The sequence below is a fragment of the Seriola lalandi genome, unplaced genomic scaffold, assembly GCF_002814215.2.
Source record: "Seriola lalandi dorsalis isolate HSWRI2012SDOR001 ecotype SW California unplaced genomic scaffold, Sedor1 jcf7180002054971, whole genome shotgun sequence".
Taxonomy (NCBI): Eukaryota; Metazoa; Chordata; class Actinopteri; order Carangiformes; family Carangidae; genus Seriola; species Seriola lalandi.
The window spans coordinates 458,380-476,375 of record NW_019525522.1 but is presented as its reverse complement, the minus strand read 5'-3'; the positions used below and the strand labels follow the sequence as shown (position 1 = coordinate 476,375).

At 38.2% G+C, this 17,996-nt stretch overlaps 1 protein-coding gene across 1 annotated transcript in view; it reads right to left on the bottom strand.

Annotated features, from left to right (window-relative positions):
- Positions 1 to 249: 249 nt before the first annotated feature.
- gabra2b (gamma-aminobutyric acid type A receptor subunit alpha2b) overlaps positions 250 to 17,996 on the bottom strand; it is a 31,992-nt gene continuing 14,245 nt past the window's right edge. The window contains exons 7-10 of the mRNA XM_023395934.2: positions 17,129 to 17,381; positions 6,305 to 6,457; positions 5,389 to 5,591; positions 250 to 3,758 (exon numbers count right to left, since the gene is read on the bottom strand). Of these exons, the coding sequence (XP_023251702.1) occupies positions 3,450 to 3,758; positions 5,389 to 5,591; positions 6,305 to 6,457; positions 17,129 to 17,381 (918 nt within the window). The 3' untranslated portion in view covers positions 250 to 3,449. The remainder of the gene's footprint in view (positions 3,759 to 5,388; positions 5,592 to 6,304; positions 6,458 to 17,128; positions 17,382 to 17,996) is intronic.

Genomic DNA, 17,996 nt, shown 5'->3' with positions numbered 1-17,996 from the left:
CTGTAGGCTCAAAGACAGTCATGTTTCAATAGCTTCCCTGGGTATTTTCTTTAAAGTGACACAACAGAGCCTGACCAATACACCAGAAATAGGGTACAGAAACACCAAATCGTCTGCCAGTGCTTTTTTATCTGTCAGAAAGATTAATTTAGATTTCAGTTGTAAAATGTCCCACTCCTTAAAAATAATTTAAGGGAACCATATTTGTGTTATACATCCAAAGACATCATAAAAACTAGATATAAAGAATTGAAACGATATGTGTTTTATTAGAAACTGTGCACTGAATCAAGCATCCACCTCGTGAACAATCATTTTATCTGGAATGTATAAGAGTTTATCAGGATGTTGGAGAAAAAAATTGAATTTAAAATAAGTAAATCCAACAACATAATTTGTAAAAAATAAATGAAAATCCTAGATTTCAACGTCATGCAAAGTTTGATTCACCAATCAAATTAAGTTAAAATTAAGTTGAAATACTCATGTGAAGCAAAATCATATCACTTCATGAAAAAAAGGTCACACAGTAGAGTCCTCTATATGGCTACTGATATGGGGCTGATCATGATTTGTCTTGTCAATATAAAGTGAACATGGCAGAGATTGTGAAAGAGCAACCCCATCTTCTACAAAATAGGTTCATACAATACTTTTTTGCTTTGCCTCTTATGTTTGAGTTGTATTTAACCAACTACACAATCTTCCCTAAACTCAACTGAGCGCTTTGATGATTTTTGTTACCACTGTACCTCATGCTCAGGAAGTACAATCATCAGTTGTCCCTGTCATTTTGTTATTTATGAGGACTGTATATGGCTTTTGAGTTAGTCCAAAGTTTTAGCAGCAATCAGTCTGCATATGAATATGAGATGAAACTACAAATCTATGATCATTTCACGATAGAAAATATTAATTTGCTCCAAAATCCTGACTGTATCCTTTCACTTTAGGCCTGTTACACAAAAGATTTTTCTGGAAGAGAAGTGTGAAATTATTTACTGAAGTTCACACTGGCACAAAACAGGTTTGTGTTTACAATCCTACCCCCTTCATATCTGTAATTACTTCAAAATAGCTGGTGGGAGCATAAAATGTGTCGGAAATAGCAGGACACTGACTATGGATAATGAATAAAAATTGTAATGGTGTACATACTGATTAAGACTGCCACAGCACACAACTAAACATCAACAAATCCACACTGTCCTCCAGAGTTATTGACACTGTTTGTAAGCCAATAAAAAGCTGTGATATACATATTTTAAATGAGTTTAGACAAGTTTTCACAAGATGTTAATGATGCCGAGTTTGTGTACATTTAAAGTGTACTATATGATATTATTGGGACTTGAACCTTGATAAAATAAATAAATAAAATATAAACATAAAAAATAATTTGAAAAATAAATTGTATGATAATACCTGTCAGTGTGCTTGTGAAGCAACATGCATTTCTTCTTCTCATGTCATTCGTCATCTCATAAATTCTTTGCACCATTAGCAAAAGGTTCCTTTCACTGCTAATACTGCTGATCACTTTTATCACCCATTAAAACATATGCTAAGGTAAAAGGGGTCAACCACAACAACATATCTACAGAAAATTATTCCCCCAACTCTGTTGCTTTTTAGACCCTTGTAGCTCATTGTTTTGGTTTTTAAATGGTATATTTACTGTTTGTATGGTTCATCCCTCTCATCAACCTAATCTCAAATTGAATCAGGCATTGAATGAATGAATTAGCTCTGACAAACTGGAAAACAAGTGGCAGACAGATTAGCGTATGAAGCAGGTGGTGAAGAAAGTCAAATATCAGTTGCTCAGCGATGTCAGACTCTGACACAGAGCTAAAAGGAGAGTGAATACTGGACTTACATGAGATGTGACAACAGCAAAACTTCAGAGGGACGATAATGTTTCTCTGTTGGGTGTCTCAATTTGCATACTTCCATACTCACACTTGTTATCTTGAGTGCATATGTGCGTTCACATTGACAAAAATGTCAACAGGCAGTGCACTAACGGACTCGGACGGTGCACTCACACAGGCAAACAATTTAGTGTGAAACCATAAACCCTTCTCACCCTCAACAGTCGCCATCTTGGCGACATAGCGGAAGGGGAGGGACCGCAAACTTGTGGAAACGGCGACCATTGAGGAGGGAGGATACGTCGTCGGCGCCGATTGCGGCTTACTTTTCATGTGGCATGACACAGAGCCACACACAGGACAGGTAAACGTTCATTTTGAGTCACGTGCGCAAAGAAGTTGGCAGGCACGCGACAATCGCGGCCACATGTTGACATCGTCATTTCCGGTGACCGCAGAACAGCAGTGTTGGTTTTAGGACAACACTACATCGTCCAAGTTCGTGCACTGCGCCATGAGTATCTTGTGTACACACTGTACTTCATGTTAGTGTACTGACCGAAGTATCCGATTCGAGACACAGCGTGTGTCTATTGGGTGTATATATATATAATGGATAAATACAATAAATGTTTGCTAATGTTAGCAAAAGATTTAGTAAGGCAGTACTCTGTCAGGGTTGTGTGGTGGTCCTCTGCCTCCTAGTGGCCAAAAATTGATATGCATTTTCAAGCATGTGAAATTTTTTGGTATTTCAGTTAATGGTGTTTCTATTGAGTATCACAGCACACTATCACATACACTTCATTCTGTTGTTAAGTCAGATATCTCTGATAGTATTAAATTATCTCTTTTAATCTCTTTTCAAATATATTTTCCTGTAATCCAAAATGATATCACAGCAAAGTGACTCTGGCAGCAGTAGCTGTATCACAAGCACACTAATTTTTATTTTTTATTTTTTTTTTTTAGAGCTCTTTGGCTTGGAGTGTTTCATTGATTCTGGAGGTCAGTGTATGATTACAGCCCCATACCTGCAGTCACAGATAATAAAACAACTTTTACACTGTAACAATATTATACAAGTGTGTTTTTGCATTGGCTTGGACAGAAAAAAGCCACTCTTAGATGGCAGAGACAGAAAGAAATATGATATAAGCAGTCACTTTCACTCAAAAGAAAAATATATTTATACTGTAATATCAAGAGAGTGGGCATTACCAGCAAAACAACACGTTTAGAAGTAATCGTAAATAAAATGTATGTGTTAATGTTTAATTTGATTTGTATGTACAGTGGCCACATACTGTAACTGGAAACATACTTTCAAGGAAATATGCACTCTAATCGAAGTAATCACACAATATGTCACCATAAAACCATGAATATAAATATACATACACATTTACAAAAGCCAGGCTCCTCAAAAGTGCTGCAGACGGTGTAGAAAACAGGCGGAGATAGAGGATCACACTGCAATCCAGGACTTGACTCTGCAAAGGTATGTGTACACAGTTGCTGGAGGTATTTGGTTCATCTCTTAGTCCTCAGATCAGAACCCATTAAAAGTGGTCTCTAAGTAGAGGGGACCATATCCTTTATAACGGGTTCTCTGTTTAAGTAGGTGGCCCAGTAGACGAGATTGAAGGTGCCAAAGAGAACCGGAAACAAAATCCTTGACATCCTGTCAATTTTGCTAACGCTGTTGAATGTCTTCTTGCTTTCTTGGGCTTTGCCATCTGCTTTGGCCTTGTTGGGCTCCGGAGCTCCACCTTTGGCGATGGTTGGAAGTGTGCTGGAGTCCTTGGTGATGTTAGGCGCGTAGTTGGCCACTGCTACAGCGTAGGCATTATTCTTCTTGACGACGGATGCCCTCTCTTTTTTCTGTTGAAAGACAACAAGGATTAGGTGTACCGTAAAATCAACCTCACCTGTCACCATCTATCAATGAATTTAAAGTACATGTAAATGAAGGGCTGCTGTGGCAATGGGCAGGTCCTGGAAATGGATGTGCACATTTTGCAGTGTCAGAATGAAGAACAGCAAAGGCCAAATATTTCAACAGCTTGTTAAGGTCGCTCTGTAACTTTCCACACTTTTTCAGCTTTCCAGCAGTTTCAAGGATCTCACAAGGTTACAGCTGCAATAGATAGACTGATACTCATACACATATAGTAAGCAGGAGGTGGAAATATAGTTGGTCACAGGATGTTGTATTCGTAAGAGCATTTCATTATACACCGTACTGGTGTGTTCAGGTTAAATGTAAAACTATTCTTGAAATGGAGACACTCTATAAGATTAGACAAGCGCCCTCAGATTTACTGCAGAGTTCAGTCAGGTACAGCAGATTATATCCAGCCTCATAGTAAAAATAGTGAAAATTTCCCTAAAGAGTTGTTGAATGATCTCTTTAACAAAGTGTTGAATGGATTTTTTTTACTTTAGTTTTTTCTTTGCTCTATAATATAACTCTGTCTAGATGCCATGTCTGCTGACTGAGCAACACCATGAACAACAGGATGAAAAATAAAGTCAGTGCATCATCATTTTTATAATCACTTTTTCCAGTTAGCTAACTGGGAAACCTTAAGATGACATGAATGTATTTTATATTCTTACAATCTTCACCTGTGCAAGAACATTATTGACATTCATTAACATCTTCTGTAAGTCCTGCTATTAGTCTGCATTATATATTGCAAATGTTTGTGAACCTCTTACATGAAATCTAGTTTGTAACACATTCAAAACACCTGAAGAAGATTTTTTTTAAAACTTTGTGTAAAACTGCTGCTTTTTTTCTGAAACTCTAATTTTAAATTTGATTTAGTTTTAGTTTTTTTTAATCAAATGTCATGACAGGGTTTAATCTAATTGAAAATGTGAAATCATTTTGGTATGGTAAATTGCCCTGCTTGCCCCTGATAAACATAATACTACATTAGGGGGCGTCTGTGGCTCAGGACGTCGAGCGGGTCGTCCACTAACTAAGGTTGGTGGTACACTATGTCAATATTCTGAATCAATGTCTCCTGTCTATAAAAAGTTTTGTCTGACAGCTACATTAACACAGTTGTACACGGTTACACACTGAGTCACTCCCCTGCAGCAGTTTGAGCGTAAAGTGCTTTGCCGTGGGGCAGATCATAGTTAAATGAGAAGAGTGCATTGATGGCATTTAAAGGTTTAAAACAATTTTCCTCTGGAATGCTAATACTGGAGAATTCATTATTGATCCTGTTTTTTCAAACTTACTCTCTTCTGTGTCAGGACTACATCTTAAACATGGACCCATGTTCTCATGTTGCAGACTATAGAAGCAGTGTTGGACAAATTTGAGTTTGGCTTGTGCAGGGTTAAAGCAGCCATTATCACTACTTCCCTCAGCATCCAACAAATGATTTTAAACCTCCCAACTACAATGTGCAAGTATTGCCTTCTTCAGTACAATGCTAATGAATTCTCTTTGAAAATGAAGCCTATCAAAAAGACATGTTTTTCTCCTCATTACCTTGTCATTCACGACACTCTTTCCATCCCAAGCCCAGCCGCGCTTTGTGAAGTAATTGACAGTGGCAAACTCAATCAAAGCGGAGAAGACAAAGGCGTAACAGACAGCGATGAACCAGTCCATGGCAGTGGCATAAGCAACCTTGGGAAGGGAGTTCCTTGCACTTATACTCAGTGTTGTCATCGTGAGAACGGTGGTTACACCTGGAGATGCAAAAAGAAAGCAGCATTCATCCGATAGTCATCATGAGGTTCGTACAGAAAGGGTTATTTTATGTAATACAGATACATTATATACATAACAAATGAAATGAAAACAACGAATCACCTTTACTGATTTTAGTGTGTTAGTCATTCGTATCCTTTGTGTCTTTACAGTGTAAGGTTACTATTAGCCTATTCTACCCCAATAACCACTGACCTTCAGTAATGCTATAGCTGGTTGGTAGGTTTGAGTTTGTTAGCCCAGTTTATTCTTGACTTCTGTAGCTGTTTTTTTTTCTTCTTTGAGCTGACCATTAATAGGTCATTGTTATTAGTTCCACTTGGCTTACAAACAAGTCCACCAGTAGCTTGTCCAACTGGATTGAAAAAGCATTGAAGCCTCTAGAAATGTCTGCTCTTTTTTCTTTATCCCGTTTTCTCCTGCACCCAACATTTGTCATCAAATTTCAACTATTAGCTGTTCTCATCCCCCATGCTGACAGAGGCTGGGATGAATACCATGTCCCATCATGTGTGTTCAGATCGCACATTTATAACACCGGGCTTAAATTTCATTAGTGCCATTGGGAATTTGAGCATTTCAATAAGAGACAGGTTTCTTGCCTAAAAATAAATAAATAAGCAAACAAATAAATAATAAAATAATAAAAGAGAAGAAGAATGTGGTCATCGATGATAAAAGTCATACTTACCAAACACAGTCCTAGCTGGCACCGATTCCCTATTCAGCCAGAAAGACACTTGGGAAAGAATGACAGTCATGATGCAGGGGAGGTACGTCTGGATGACAAAGTAGCCAATCTTTCTCTTCAGGTGGAAATGAGCCGTCATCACTGTGTATTCACCTGTGGAAACAAGAATCAGGGTCACTTTAAAGCATCACCACCACAGCTGCCTTTACTACCAATTATAATTTGGTATTGCATTTTATGAATGTACCTATATATATACAGTTATCTCCAACTGTATAACATTATATCAAAATTGACGCAGCAGAACCAGAGGTATCTTTTTCATTCCTTGTCAAAACCTGGAGCTTTAATTACCCACAATGCAACTCGACTGCCCACAGCTGGGTCAGAGATTCTGGTGTATTATCCTAGTAATGGCAAATGTAGCCTCCAGCCTCAAGCAGATATGACGAGCGGGCTACACACGTCTGGTAAGACCCTTCCTTTCAGATTTCTTTTCCTTTTCAAACTCGTAGTCTAAACTGACTGTCTCCTGACTCAGGTGATGTCACTTGAGGCTTTTTTTTATCAGATTTATATGGGGGCACAAAAGACTTTATAAAACTTTTTTCAAAAAGTATCAAAAGTAAAAGTCACGTCAACTTGACTGCTATATATTGTATATATAATTTATTAATACTGAGGCATGTGTAAGCACCATTTTAATGATGTAGCTGGTTGAATTGGAGATATTTTTAATGGGAAGTTTAATCTATAACAATGTATCAAATTTTATAAGATAAAATATTGATAAGTAACTAGTAATTATAGCTGTAAATTAAATGGTAGTAGAGTAAATAATGCAACATTTCCTCTGAATTGTAATGAAGTAGAAGTATAAAGTATCATGATATGAAGATACTTCAGTAAATTACAAGTACGTCGATATGTTACCCCTGTTTCTTTCCCAGCTCTACTACAGATACACATATTTACTGCTCCACTGCTCCATGAATAATGTTTTTCTACAAGAGCAGTAAGCATAGTATCCTTGGTCTAGTTTTCATAAAATCAATGTAATTTTGGCAATTTATTTAACACCTTGTTATGAAATTAGCCTGAACTATACCGATTTGTTAGAATTTACAGCTAAATTGTCATTATCACAGTAAAAGACACTCCCCTCCCCTCAAACTTTGTCATACTAAAATATGGCAATGTAATGGCTAAATACTAAAAGTAGCTTTCCTCTGGATTGCTTGTTTTGTCATGTACATGTTATTCATGATTCAAATAATTTACAAAATATTGATGACAAAACAGAAATAAATAGATAAAAGTAAAGTGAAGTCTATGATAGCTGCTACACAGGAAGAAGTGACCAGAGAAGATTGCTCTATAATAGCTAAATAAATATGCAAGTGCAACCCCCAACTCCCTTTGTGCCCATATTTACATCAGTAGTAATATATGTTTTATATGAAAAGCTTCAAGAATGCAGCTTTAATAAGACATATCATTCTTAGACATAGATTAGACGGCGCACCTCAGCTGTTAACAGTACATATTTGTCATAATAATCCATCGGTACATGGAATAGTAGGCAGTATGATTTCCTAGCCATCGACCAAAGCCTAATAGCTGACAAGGCCGTGAAACAGTGCCAATGCTGCAGTAGCAGGCAGGCCAAATGGAAGATATCTCAAAGAGAAGCCAAGATTAGACATGAGAAGAAAAAGATGTGTTACCCATGGCAACAGAACAGAGAAACATAGCTCATTTCCTGCGATTCTGAAATGAAGGCCTTGATACACACTGCCACTTGGCAAGAGGAAAGTCCTTTTCAGCAGTGGGAAGGGGGGGGGGGGGGGGGGGGGGGTGTCAATTCCAAGGACTAATCCCAAAAGATTTTTTATTCCCTCTTTTTTTTTTATAGCAGCGTAGTTGTATTGCCTGCGTTTCTAGCATTTATGTGAGGACTAATTTTCTCTCTGTCACCATACACACAAACACACACATGCACTAACTCAGGCACTGGAATTTAGAGGAATTGAGTGCACTCTCAGCACCCTTTGGAGCTCTATATCTTCTGTAATTTAATTTTCATGCCAGCCCCGTTGCCTGTGTTGTGGATGGGGGAGGAGGATGTACAAGCAAAGAATCCACTGGATGTGGCTGAATTTTCTCTACAGAAGCCTGTGATCGCTTCACAGAGAGGGAATACAGTAATTATAACATGAAGATGGTAATCGCATCATGTATCCTACAGATGTAGGAAACAAGGTTCCCTGCTAACACCACAGGAATCCCTTACTCGTTCAGGACACGTGTGGTGTCAACTGTCCGACAGAGGGCACAGACAACAAGCTTTTCAAATGGAGACTTCATGGGAATTTATAATACACAGATAGCTGTAATAATTGCTGCTACACTTGATCCAGTTTTATGTTTTGAGAGGCTTCTTTAGATGTAGATTACCTGCTGTAATATCTGTAGCATAGTGTAGAAGGAAAACAAACTAAATGGTAAGAGTTTACTTATAAATACAGCCACTGTTCGAAAGACTACATTAAAGGGGAACTACAGCATTGCACTTCCATAAAGTTGGGGAGCTTATTTAAAGAAAAGTCAAATTTAAAGAAGAATGGTTGCACTTGGTGCAGCAGAGGAGAAGATATCCTGACTTGTAGTACCCAATCTAGGTCAAGCTACAAAAACACGAGTACTCCAACCTAAACATCCATAGAGGTTGTTTGTCGCTCCTCTCTTATACAACCCGTAGCATATTGTACGATGGCAGAGATATGTCACAAATAAACTGTTAAAAAATTAACCCTTTCATAATGTGACAAAGACTATAATATTCTAAATGAATTGATCTCTAAAAACATTAAAAATGTTCAAAAACTCCTATCATTGTTTTACTTTCTTCTTGTATTAAGGCCTGTCACTGTGACAAGCCAGTGTGGAGACTGTGGAGCTTCCTACGTGTTTCCCCTGCTTTCACTTCAGTCCTGAATGTTCCATCGTTATCATTAAGAATTGCTCCAGGAACACATTATTTGGCCTCCGTATTGTTATGGGGTTGGATTTGGGCCACCAACATTTTTGAAATTTTTAAGTGGGCCATGGTGGAAACGGTTGGGAACTCCTGGGTTAGAGGATGTTCGTTGTTATGGTTACAATAATAAACATGTGTTTATGGTCATTTGAATGTAAACAAGGCATTTGCTGTGAAGACTAATTCTATCTCACACCACTGCTTAACAATAAAACAGATTTTAGAGCACTCCCTCCAGAGACAACAGAAGACATTATACAACTGGCTGAATAGTGCTCCCATCACAGATGTATCACTTTGATCTGCAAAGTCTGTGGCGCCCCTCTCTCAAAGATCATCATTTAAAGCTGAATAGCTTAATTTTTGATCTATAGAGGGCAGAAAAACATCAAAATAAGCCATCTCCCAACAATTTGCCTCTTATACATTTTGTACAAGACACAGAGAATTCTCTAATCAAAGATCATTGATGATGTGATTTCAGCACTGAGTGAACTCTTTTAGATGGCACTTGTGTTGCAACATGTGATTCAATGTTAATATCAAGACTACTGGTTGGTGAAGGCTTTATTGGTAAGGTAGGACTTAATGGGACATTCCAACCTCCCAAAAAACTATTTCTTAAAGTGGCTATAATCAATATTTTATATTAACAGTGGATCACATGACTGCTTGTTTTAGCATCTTTCAGCTTATTGTTTTAGTCTTCTGCCCACAACTTTATCGTTTTGGTTCACTCCCAGTGCTGTCGTCAGGTTGTGCTGCAGCAGGCAGCTGTTTCCACTGAAAAACCTACTGTACGCTACTTGCTCAGCAACAAACTTAACAAACCAACTTAGTGGAACATTTAGCAGCTAAACAGCCGAATATTTTCCTCTGAAGTTGGTGGAGAGCAAAAATAAAACTGAAAAGAGAGTGAAAACTGTATTTACATTCACCAGTTAGCCAGGAATATGACTTCAAATGAATGTTAATGTTATTCTATAATTGCTGATGCTAACACAGTATGTGTTGTTTACTTGTTCCCACACAGCCAAAATAAGCAGTTATTGCAGGTTTTAAAGACAGACTTTACCTGAATACTCAGTATATTAATATACATATATACTGAAATACAAACAAATACAAATCGAACTGTATGAAGTAAAACATAACTGCATCCAGTTCTGTTCAGTCATTGGTTTTGTATGAGTGATGCCGTTACACAACAAAATGTTTTTAGTTGCAAATAAAAACAAGTGAGAATCACAGCACCTGCTACTTGTAAGTGCTTCAAAGTAACACGTCGAACACAACTGTGTGACAAATAAATGTATGGCTGAATAGTGGAGTTTTTTGTAACAGTGTGTTGGTATGTTCACAGACTTATGCAAGATGTCCATCCCTGTGAAGCCTGAGAGCACATTCATTCGTGCCAAATGACCTAGTTTGCAAGTACGCTACACCAAACACTGACACACTAGTAATGAATGATTAATCTAAAGTCAGCCAATCAGATAATGTGGAGTGACTAGTTAAACAAGAGAAGCAGTCACTGGCAGGCATGCTGCCTTCTACTGAAGCATCACGCGGCACTTAACCTAGATAGGAGCATTTAGTGCATGAAAGGATATTCTTACTCAATGAAATTGAAGCAGGGATTCCCTTGATAGTGGAATGCAGTCACTGGGGAAATACTGTATACTGGTAATTGATACCTAAAGGGAGTAGTGGTGGAGCACTTGGCTCAGGGACACCGTTATCGAGTCTGTTTTCTATGGGAGATACATTTTTTTCTGGATGCAATTTCAAACTGTAACACAAAATTGTAGTTATAATTGACACCTGTTTACATTACCCACATTTGAATTCATAGATGATTTTAGATAAGTCTGCATGAAGATGCCATTAATGCTACAGGAATAACACACATCATTTCAATAAATGTGGTCTTTGATTGTGATAGAAGATTTAAAACTTTTTCGATTCTTTTACCCACACTATCCTGAAATACCCAGAAACATCAGCATAAAAAGTTCCAGGAATGAAAACTGGATCAGCTTGTGAGAAAACAGGACTCACTGTACATGCTGGTGCACATAAAGAAGACATCTATCTCCATAGTGATGCTCTGCAAACCACCCACTCCTCCCTCGCCTTTACAGTTAAAGTCTGGAGGTGATGACCCTGGGGTCAATATCCTCCACCAAGAACAAACTTCTCAAACTCTTTCACCATCATCACATGTAACTCATTCTTTACATTTTTTGTAAACCATACTCATAATTCACATATCCACCCTGATCTGATTTTCTCTCCTCTCGAAGGTCCAAACCAGTGGACAACAGCAAGTTCCAAGTTCCTGCAAGCTGATTTTCATACCAGCACAAACTAACAAAACTGCCTGGAAGAAAAGAAAACACATTCATCAAAAATATACAATATAGATTTGAAAGATGGTTTCAGTAATGTTATGCATATAGCATTTAGCCAAAATGGACTGTAAATTAAAAAAAAAAAAGCAGACTAGTAATTATAGCACACCTACACATTTCTCCCCATTATTGTGATCACTGCTATCATCATCCTGCAAGAGCTGTATTTCAAAAAGCTTCCTCCATCACATTTTCCACAGCGAAGTAGTATTACTAAAATTAGATCAGTGCTGTCACTCAGTGACACAGAGAATCGTACATGCTTTCAGATTTCTCATGTACTACAACACTTTTTTTACTTGACTTAAACAACAAATGATGGCATTGTCCCAGGCTGTGTGAAATGTTGCAGCAAGTATTTTTACCATTAATGTTTTTGGTTTTTTGGGAGTATGGTTAACCAGGCACCCTTAATATGGCAACCAATTGGTGATAGAAATGATTTCATATTATTATCTTATTATTATTTCTACTTGTTCCTTGCTACAAGCCAGACCAAGGCCACATGAAATGGTCTCTGTTACAATATAGATGCTAGATATAACCTGAGTTTTATGGCCATTATCTCTATGAGTACCAAAGCAGATTAAAATAGAAAACTAGTATTTCTAAATAAAAAACAAAATTTAAAAAAAGTTTTTGGCTTGCGTGCCCTAAATGAGGCAGCGACCCTTCGTCACAGGTTGATTATGTCTGAGTCTAAACACGGCTGACGAGACTTTCTCCTCCAAGGTTCTCAGACTGTTTGATTTGATTAACTGTTGGAGATCTGAACAATTTCACAAGAAAAAGAAAAGATTAAATAAGAAGGAAAAAAAGAAATTTGAGATTTGAGCATCAGAGCAATTTTTTTCTTTCCAATATCTTTAAAGGGTCCCAAACCCCAGGTTGGAAACTGCTGCTTTGAATCCCTTCTGAAGCCCCTGTATCTCTCATGTGTCTTTTTAAAGCTTGCTTGTTAAGCCCTTTGTGACTTCTGTTTTGAAAGTGCTATATAAGTACTTTATGATTAGTTTATGCTTGTGTCCCCATGGCAACATGCATTGTTACCATGGCAACATGCACTGGATAAAACTGTGTGTCTGTTGAAATTTGCCTCATCTGTCAGGTGTATTTTGAGGTCCTCAGGGGGTTCAGAGTTATTCTTACTTCTTACATTCACATTATTATTGACATATATAATAATGACAAAACAGCTTGTTTTAGTGTTACGTTAACCACTTATAGCACAACACCCCTCTGCTGTAACAGTTACCCAACCATATCCACAGCCATCACATCTCACTGCACTGATCTGGGGGCCCACTTCAAGACCACCTTGTTGGTTCACATTCACTCTGCACTGAGGTGTGCTTGTTTCTGTTACTGCTGCTCCACCCCACCCAGCCTCCACCTGCTTCAGTTCTCCTCTGTTTTTACGCACCCTGGAGGGCGTTTATTTCTAAGTTAATTACCACTGGGGGATTATTTGCAATGGTCCCTGCATGTTATTTATCACTGTGCTACATATTTCATTCTGTTACACTGTGTTGCCACAGCAGGGAGCCTTTATGAGAGGAGAACCATATTGCACAGACAATTTGTGTTTCCATTTTAATTTGCTATGTGACGTGATAGTTGCCGACAGAATTACTTTAAAAATGAACCATGAACAACACAAGGTAGATGATAAATTCCTTTTCCTGAGCAGGAAAGATCTCACATATTTAACTTATTTCAACTGCTGTAGAGTCAGCTGAAAGGATCCTTTCAAATGTTAACACATCCAGACTTTTTCTCCAGTCGCTTCAATAATTATCCCTGAGCATAACCATTTCCTCTTCTACATTTATACAATACTCAGAAAACCAGAAGACAAGAACACATCGCTCTCCAGTCTGGTTTTATTTTCTTTCCAATGGTTCCCTGTACATTTATAAACTGATTACAAAGTCTTATTTCTGACTTACAACACATTACATGGGCTTCATCATTGATTTGATTACTGGCATCATATAATCTCCAGTCATTGTGTGTCAGATTCCTTGTCACTCCCAGCATGAGAAAGAAAACAGCTGCCAACCATCTCTCATCTCTCTACAAGAAGCCTGCTGGCCTCACAGTGTCTCAGTATTAAAATCCAGACTCAAAGCAGAGTTATTTACCAGGACTTAGAACCAGTTTTTGATCTTGTTTTTAACATTTCTTCTCTGCACTGCCTACTTCCTGGACAGTGGTGGTGTCATTCTCACACACACATAAACACATATAGTCTCATGTTGTATATGCACACTCAAAATCTGGCCCCGATTCTTGGCATCTGTGTTTGTGTGTTGGCATGAAATGTGTTGCTTCTATTTTTAGACGTCACTATCTCTTTCTTTTACCCTATTGCCTATTTTTGTATGTATTTGTGTTCTTTGTTTTCTCTATTCACTTTGTGAACAATGTGCTCGTTAAAAGCGTTTTATAAATAAATATAACTTGACAGCTGACTGTCTTGGATAGAGCACATTCCTACTTAAAAGAGGAGGAGCGGACAGCTAGTCCCCATAGTTATTGTTGCTATGCCTGTCAAGCTTTCTGTTATTGCACATGTGACGTTTACAATGATAACAGTGACAGAGTTAGCTTTTTAAATTCTTGGTTATTTTTCACACAATGGTTCCTTGATTTCAATCATAAGTATACAAAGCAGGCTTATCACTACTAGCTGGTGACTATGGAGTTTGACAACTACTGTTAGCATATCAGCTTTAGCTAGCTACATAATTAAGCTAACATTAGCTTAGCATTAACATTAGAGTTGCCTGAAAACACCATCTCCGCCTGATTTATAATAAAACTACAAATCCTGTCAAAAGGTCACGTGTGCCCTTGATGGCTACATTAAAGGGGCTATTTGTAATTCTTCTCTGCAGCTGAATGTGGTTTCGTGGGTGGTGGTCACTGTCACTTAACAAGAGCTTCAGCAATCGTTGCGTTTACAAGACACAAGGTTATAATACACCTTCTGAGCAGCGCTACGTCTTTAGGGCAGATTGGAGGCTACCGTCACTCGCTATCGGAAAGTGACAAGCTGGTTAGCGTGCTAACGTCAGTAGAAGAAAAGACGTGATAGAGACAAGAGTTAACATTAGCATTGCTTTCTACCTGCGGCGAAAGCTCTTGTCAAGTAAAGGAATGAAGTCTGATGCTCAACTTCTTCTAGACCAGTAAGTAGCGTAAATATCTGCTTATGCTAACGCTGGCTATGTAGTCACAGCAAAACTTATAAATAGCTCATTTCAACCTTTAGTGGTTCAGCTCACGTAAATATATGGACAAGCAAAACAGAGGTTAGAGTTACACTTTAGTGTTTGTTTATGGTGTTTCACTTTTAATGTAAAAAGAGAAAAGATTTTTAGCAAGAGGACAAACCAGTGTTGCCAAATGTTTTAAATGGGATGTAGTTAAACTTGTTTGAACAGTTGCTAGATGTTGCCAGATGTTGCTAGACATCACAAACACGTGCCATGAACAGAGAGGGTTCAGACAGTGGAATAAACCCACTCTTGTGACTCTCTGCATTATGAGAAAAAAATTATGCCTTGATAAATAAGTTGCAGGTTACGTTAGAGCAGATAAAAATGCTGTTTAATCCATTGCTTTATTCTGCTACTAGTCCCCCCTGCACAGCACTTCAACATGTGGAAAAATCCAACGCCTGAACACCAGCTGTGCCTAGTTACCGTTGCTAAGTTATGATTGGACAGTATCTGTGTCCCAAGTAAGGGGACACATCTTCGGGGGAAGCGGTCTACATGGCCTTTGTAGCTGTCAAAGACAGGTGAAGGCCGAACCGAAATGAGATGGTCTGGGCTACGGAGAATTTCCACTTTGTGTCAGCAGCTGTGCCCACCCTGCCGTCCTGCCGTTGTCCTGTAGCCTGGCAACCTTGACAACACATTATTTATTTATTTATTTTATTTTATTTTACAAAAACAAGGTTTTAAGGCTCTTGTTAACAGTTGTACCGGTAGCAATTCAACTGCGTACTGCAAGTGTAACCATCACTGTCATTTGTTTGCTGCCTGATTATTTTCATTACTGGCACGCAATGAATCTTGGGATAGGTTGGGCCACGAAATGGGACAGCCTTGTCCTGCTGCTGTGATGCAAAAGTTTTCAAATGCCATCTCCAAAGGATGCGGCCCCTGAATTGAGACAGCTAGTATCTGTTCAGTGTAGTGAAACACTATAATTTAAAAAATCAGCCTTCAAACATTTTTTAAAGCTCATTTTCCATATATGTTTTAAAACTTTTTATCTCTTGCCTTTTGCTTCAAGTCCGTGTTTTTAAACTCTAGACATAACCAAAGTTAATTATCCTGCCCACTAATGAGCTTGTCACTGTTGGATTCTCTTGCTAATGTCTGCTGTAGGTCCATTTGAGTGAAATGCCCCATTTTCAATGCACACCGAGTCATTCACTTTGTGGGCTGAAAACATAGAGTTTCTTTGTCATTTCATGCGTCACTGCAATTTTGTGAGACATTCCTGTGTCTTCGGGCACCAACAGAAGACACTTAAATCACAGGAGAACACAGCAGCCGCTCCTTTCTCCTGGAGCTCTCCTGTTACTGTCTCAGCGACAACAGACAGATGTGCTGCCGTATGTTTAGTTCTGCATCAGCATCTCTCATCTGTTTTTATTGACATCCGTTTAAAACCCAGCCAAAGAAAGTGCACTGCATTTGAACGCAGCAGCAGCTCACCTGTCATGCTGCATTTGGGTCTCCAGGCCATGCTAATTGCAGATTAAAATACAGAACAAAGCGGGGAATTCAAGATGCATGAATGCCAAATCCCTGTTTTGTTGAATCTTTGTCATGCAGAGGAATCCAGAACCAACGTTTCTCTGCATTTTCCAAGCCAAATAAAGTGAGTAACAAAAAGACAAAACTTAGCAAGTGTTTCACAGTAAGCTACGCCCGCCTCCTGCAACATGTAGGAGGTGGGCAAGTTCAACATCCACCCAAACAAATACAAAATCTTCAAAGTTTGATTTTCACACTGAAACTGTTTGGAACTGAGATAATAGAGATATTTCAGATCCTCATCCCTCAAAATTAACCAGTTTTCAGAGTAGTGGTGAGTTTGCACAGGTTTGTCACTAAAGAATGTATAAGAAACAGCTATTAAATAACCAGTTTTTGCTGTCCGCCAACCGCAATCTAACAAAACCCAGATTATTTTAGTCATAGCTTTGTAATTTCTAGTATTTGAAAATTCAGCTTTTTCCTTCCACTTTTAAGAAGAGGATAAATTTACTGGAGAGGACGGAAATCAGTTGGAGGTGGAGAAGTCATGAGGTGGATTCAGTTCTAGTAGATCTCCACAAAAGCTTACCTGTACTTGACTTGATAGTTTCTTGTCCGACTGTTTGTCCGAGCAGGTCGTACTGGTTCAGGCGGGAGCTTTCTCCTTCCACTACCACAGAGTCGGAGGCATTTCGAGTCCAAGCATAAGTCACTTCTGAGATTGTGTAGGCATCTAAAAAAAGAGAGAAGAGGATAAACCCATACGGGATAAATCTGGGGCAGATGCAGCTATTGATGATTTTTCGAGAAATTATTTCAGTGACCCAAATGAAAAGCCCCCACTACATTGTGTTTGATACTGTGTTTCTAGAAAAAAAGGATAGTGTAGAGAGAGAGAGAGAAAAAAAAATCTCTCAGTGGTTGAAGATGTGAAACGCCAACAAGCAATCAATGCATAGTGACATTTGGCCTTTTCAATCAGTCACAGTATACACTGAATATGAATTTTGAAAGCTTGTCTGCTAACCTAAGAGCGTCTGATGAGACAGAAAAACTGATTTTCTTCCTGCAATATATTCAGTTATGGAAATATGCTGCCAATCATGAAATTTTATTGTTGCAACAGGGTAATAAATGAGATTAATGTAAATACTATAGGTCACCACATAAATGCATTAAAATTAAATGGGACATTTAATGAATGTGAGAAGTCAAGGCATTTCAGACATGACCCACCATGTACTGATGCTGATATTTAATAATACCTTGTTTTTAAAAGCAGCTTAAAGCAAAAAATCTTCATCCAAATGTAAAGAAGCCATGGCAATAGGGTTGTGATCAAAACACATTTATATTCACAAAATAAAAATATTTGGATGAATTAGTTAGTTAGTTAGTTAGTTAGTTCCCAGTGACATTTCCACTCAGTCTTTTATCTGTCAGTCATTCTCTATCTG